This window comes from Sander lucioperca, chromosome 7 (assembly GCF_008315115.2).
Source record: "Sander lucioperca isolate FBNREF2018 chromosome 7, SLUC_FBN_1.2, whole genome shotgun sequence".
Taxonomy (NCBI): Eukaryota; Metazoa; Chordata; class Actinopteri; order Perciformes; family Percidae; genus Sander; species Sander lucioperca.
In genome coordinates, this window is record NC_050179.1 from 21,246,285 (window position 1) to 21,251,284 (window position 5,000).

The window sequence follows — 5,000 nt, forward strand, 5'->3', positions numbered from 1 at the left end:
AGACTGAACACACACACACCTGAGATATACACACACACCTGAGACATACAGACACACCTGAGACTGAACACAGACACACCTGAGACATACACACACCTGAGACTGAACACACACCTGAGACATACACACACACCTGAGACATACACACACACCTGAGACTGAACACAGACACACCTGAGACATACACACACCTGAGACTGAACACACACCTGAGATATACACACACACCTGAGACTGAACACAGACACACCTGAGACATACACACACCTGAGACTGAACACACACCTGAGACATACACACACACCTGAGACATACACACACACCTGAGACTGAACACAGACACACCTGAGACATACACACACCTGAGACTGAACACACACCTGAGATATACACACACACCTGAGACTGAACACAGACACACCTGAGACATACACACACCTGAGACATACACACACCTGAGACTGAACACACACACACACACACACACACACACACACACACCTCTGAGACTGAATAAAGACACACCTGAGACATACAGACATTGGGTGGCAGTAGCTCAGTCCGTAGGGACTTGGGTTGGGAACCGGAGGGTCGCTGGTTCAAGTCCCAGTACGGACCAAAGTACAGAGTGTGGATTGGTAGCTGGAGAGATGCCAGTTCACCTCCTGGGCACTGCCAGGTGCTCTTGAGCAAGGCACCGTACCCCCCCAACCGCTCAGGGTGCTGGTCCAGCACTGGCAGCCCCCCCCACTCTGACATCTCTCCATTAGAGCATGAATAGGTCCTGAGCATGTGTGTGTATTTCAGGGCTGTGTGTAGTGATTTCTAACAAACAGAGTGTAAATTGTAATTTCCCCACTGGGGATCAATAAACAGTATAAATTATTATTAAAATTATTATTATTATACAGACACACATGAGACAGACACACCTGAGACTGAATACAGACACACCTGAGACATACACACACCTGAGACATACACACACCTGAGACACATACACACACCTGAGAAATACTGACACACCTGAGACATACATACACACCTGAGACATACATACACACCTGAGACATACACACACACCTGAGACATACACACACCTGAGACACACACACCTGAGACATACAGACACACATGAGACATACAGACACACATGAGACATACACACACACACCTGAGACATACACACACACCTGAGACATACACACACACCTGAGACATACACACACACACCTGAGACATACACACACACACCTGAGACATACACACACACCTGAGACATACACACACACCTGAGACAGGGAGTCTCCTGCCCTCCTGCCCGTCTGGACTCACTCAGGGATTGAACTGTGTGGGAGATTCTGCTGATTCAGGATGTTTCTCCGGTCCTATCGTAGGGCTCGATTCTATTACATTTTCCATTTGATATCAATAAAAGTGTTTAATATCTAACTCTCTCTACCCCCCTACCCCCCCCCCCAGGTGGCGTCCGGCTCGGCTGCAGGCTCCCCGGCAGCGGCGGCGTCTGCCTCGTCGTCCCGGCAACAGCTGCGTCAGCGGATCACACGAGTTAACCTCAGGGACTTCATCTTCTGTCTGGAGCAGGAACGCTGCACTGCGCGCTCGCTCACGCTCTACAAGGCGCTGCTGAAATGATGAAGACTGGACTACTCTTCCTCCTCCTCGCCTCCTCAGAGTGTCTCCTCGCCTCCTCAGAGTCTCCTCGCCTCCTCAGAGTGTCTCCTCGCCTCCTCAGAGTCTCCTCGCTCCTCAGTGTCTCCTCGCTCCTCAGAGTCTCCTCGCCTCCTCAAAGTGTCTCCTCGCCTCCTCAGAGAGTCTCCTCGCCTCCTCGCCTCCTCAGAGTCTCCTCGCCTCCTCAAAGTGTCTCCTCGCCTCCTCAGAGTGTACACCCTACAGTCACATTAGCTACAAAAGAGAGCGACTATTCGCTTGGCAAAAGTAAACAGAAATTCTCTGGTGCTACCTCTCCCCAGCGCACAGTCACCTATTCTGGGGTAACTAGACCACCACGACCAGCAGCTCGCGGTGCTCTGTACCCAGCGCACAGTCACCTATTCTGGGGTAACTAGACCACCACGACCAGCAGCTCGCGGTGCTCTGTACCCAGCGCACAGTCACCTATTCTGGGGTAACTAGACCACCAACTACTGCTTACCTGATGGAGCACCACGACAAGTCACTTCAGAGGTATTGTCAAGTCACAAGAATGATGCTTTTGGATTTAAAAGTATTTATTTCTCGATAGGGGTAACAAAATATATGAGATAAAATGCCAAACATATCAGATATATACAGGAATAAGACGTCCTGAAGCGTTTTCACCATCTTGAATGATTTTCTTCAACTCGAGCCACCTACATACGTCACGCTGCCTCACTCCGTTTGGCTGTCGCTCTGTCGCATCACTCAGCATTTGCATAAAATAGACTTCTTGTCTATTTTGGCTCCGCCTTGCTCGTCGTCGCTAGCTAACGGCCACTCCCATTGAACATGAATGGCAGCCTGCCGCTTTTTCGCTGTCTCTTGTAGCTAATGTGACTGAAGGGTCAGTGTCTCCTCGCGTCCTCAGTGTCTCCTTTGGTCCCTTGCAGCTGCTTTTAACTTTGTCTTTTTAACGTCTTCAGCTGGTTCAGGAGGCGAGTTTCTGGCTCCATCTACATTGCTATGTTCAGTCGGCCACTAGATGGCGCTGTTTTGATTTTTTAAAAATAATTACCAAAATCACAATGTATGTAAAAACCTAGTATTTCAAACTCCTCCTAGACCGTGAGTCTGGCAGTAGTACGTGGCAGTCTAAACAGAGATTAGCTCTTCAAAAGCCCACCGTAGCGGTGGAGATGGAGCCTCAGACATTTAGTTTGGGTTGTAAATGAGTTTCTAAATGAAGTTGGTTCCCGAGTGAAAATGAACTTTATGAAGCCGGTTCCTCGTATGAACTCTAGAGGGGAAACAACTAGAAAATATTCACATTTCAGAAGATGGAACCAGAGAAGTTTGACTTGTTTTTAATCATAAATAATGTTCAAAGTAGTTGGTGAATAATGTAAAAGTTGACAGTTTCTGGAAGTATGTTTACAGCCCTCAGACCAGAACATTGAGCTCCTGGACCACGTCCTGGACCAGTCCTGGACCACGGTCTGCACCAGTTCTGGACCACGGTCTGCACCAGTTCTGGACCATGTCCTGGACCATGGTCTGCACCAGTTCTGGACCAGTTCTGGACCAGTTCTGGACGTTATGAGAGTTGATATTTGGAGGCTTTTCAGAGCTGCAAACATGAATCCAATGAACTGTTGACTTGATGCCAACCTGAGTGACGGAGGTAACAGCAGCCTGACCACAGGACGGCAGCGTTGGGCATCGTCTGGATTTTAATGATTCTTGATTCTGATTCTTTGAGGGTGGAGTTGAAACGCGTCACGTGCTTATTTCACAAATAAGAGGAAAGTTTGATTCAATGGTGGGTAGCAGTTTTACAGCTTTTTCAACGTAACATAAAGCCAGACTACAGCGCTGCTTACTGAGCTCCAAGGCTGCAACACAGTAAGCGCCTGGTCGCTACGGAAACCCAAACTTGCACGTTAAATTTGGAACCCATGATCAGATTTGAAACCAAATCCTCCAAACGATTCCAATAAAGAAACGATTCCACCTCAATCGTAATTTTTGATGCCCAACCCTGCAGGACGGCGGGCGGTTTGAACGTGTCAGAGCGGTGAACGGGTGCTTCAGCGGCGCCTCAGACCTTCACGCTCAACCCTCAACCCTCACATTTAAAGTTATCACCTGTTTTATTATCAAGCATCATGTTGTCATCATTTACTGTGTGTATGTGTGTGTGTGTGTGTGTGTGTGTGTGTGTGTGTGTGTGTTGTTTAACTATATTCGTGGGGTCCAAAAACCAGGAGTCCAGTATACTTGTGGGGTCCGGACAGCTTTGTGGGGCCAAAATGCTGGACCCCCCAAGTTTCAAGGTCTGTTTGAGGGTTAAGACTTGGTTTTAGGATTAGGGTTAGAATTAGGTTATGGTTAGGGTTAGGGTGAGGGTAAGGGTTAAGGTTAGGCATTTAGTGGTGATTGTTAAGGTTAGGGTAAGGGGCTAGGGAATGCATTATGTCAATGACGGGTCCCCACAAAGATAGTGAAACAAACCGTGTGTCTGTGTCTGTCTGTGTGTGTGTTAATCATACTGAACAAAAGGTTAAAGGAACAGTTCAACATCATTTAGATAGATCCCCTTCTTCTCTGAGAGTCACATGTTCAGATTCCACTCTCGTGTCTGTACAGCTAGCTTAGCTTAGCATAAAGACTGGCAACAGCTAGCTTAGCTTAGCATAAAGACTGGAAACAGAGATAAAACAGTCAGAAAGGCTGCTTGCCGCGGTCCTTTGATCAGCAGTGTTACAAAACTAACTTGTTTCCTGGGTGAAAGTATTAGTTATATTAGCCGAGAGTTAGCTAGAGTTAGCAAGAGTCAACGAGAGTTAGCCGAGAGTTGGCAAGAGTTAGCCGAGAGTCGGCAAGAGTTAGCCTAGAGTTAGCAAGAGTTAGCCGAGAGTCGGCAAGAGTTAGCCAAGAGTCGGCAAGAGTTAGCCAAGAGTCGGCAAGAGTTAGCCAAGAGTCGGCAAGAGTTAGCAAGAGTTAGCCAAGAGTCGGCAAGAGTTAGCCAAGAGTCGGCAAGAGTTAGCCAAGAGTCGGCAAGAGTTAGCCAAGAGTCGGCAAGAGTTAGCAAGAGTTAGCCAAGAGTCGGCAAGAGTTAGCCAAGAGTCGGCAAGAGTTAGCAAGAGTTAGCCGAGAGTTAGCAAGAGTTAGCCTAGAGTTAGCCGAGAGTCGGCAAGAGTTAGCCGAGAGTCAGCAAGAGTTAGCCAAGAGTCGGCAAGAGTTAGCAAGAGTTAGCCGAGAGTTAGCAAGAGTTAGCCTAGAGTTAGCCGAGAGTCGGCAAGAGTTAGCCGAGAGTCAGCAAGAGTTAGCCAAGAGTT

General features: G+C 48.1%; 1 protein-coding gene across 2 annotated transcripts in view; it reads left to right on the forward strand.

Annotated features, from left to right (window-relative positions):
• The window catches only part of LOC116060817 (transcription initiation factor TFIID subunit 4-like), a 31,174-nt gene extending 29,327 nt beyond the window's left edge, over positions 1 to 1,847 (forward strand). For both annotated transcript variants that reach the window (XM_036003480.1, XM_031314564.2), the window contains exon 16: positions 1,483 to 1,847. In XM_036003480.1, the coding sequence (XP_035859373.1) occupies positions 1,483 to 1,656 (174 nt within the window). In that variant the 3' untranslated portion in view covers positions 1,657 to 1,847. The remainder of the gene's footprint in view (positions 1 to 1,482) is intronic.
• The last annotated feature ends 3,153 nt before the right edge of the window (positions 1,848 to 5,000 follow it).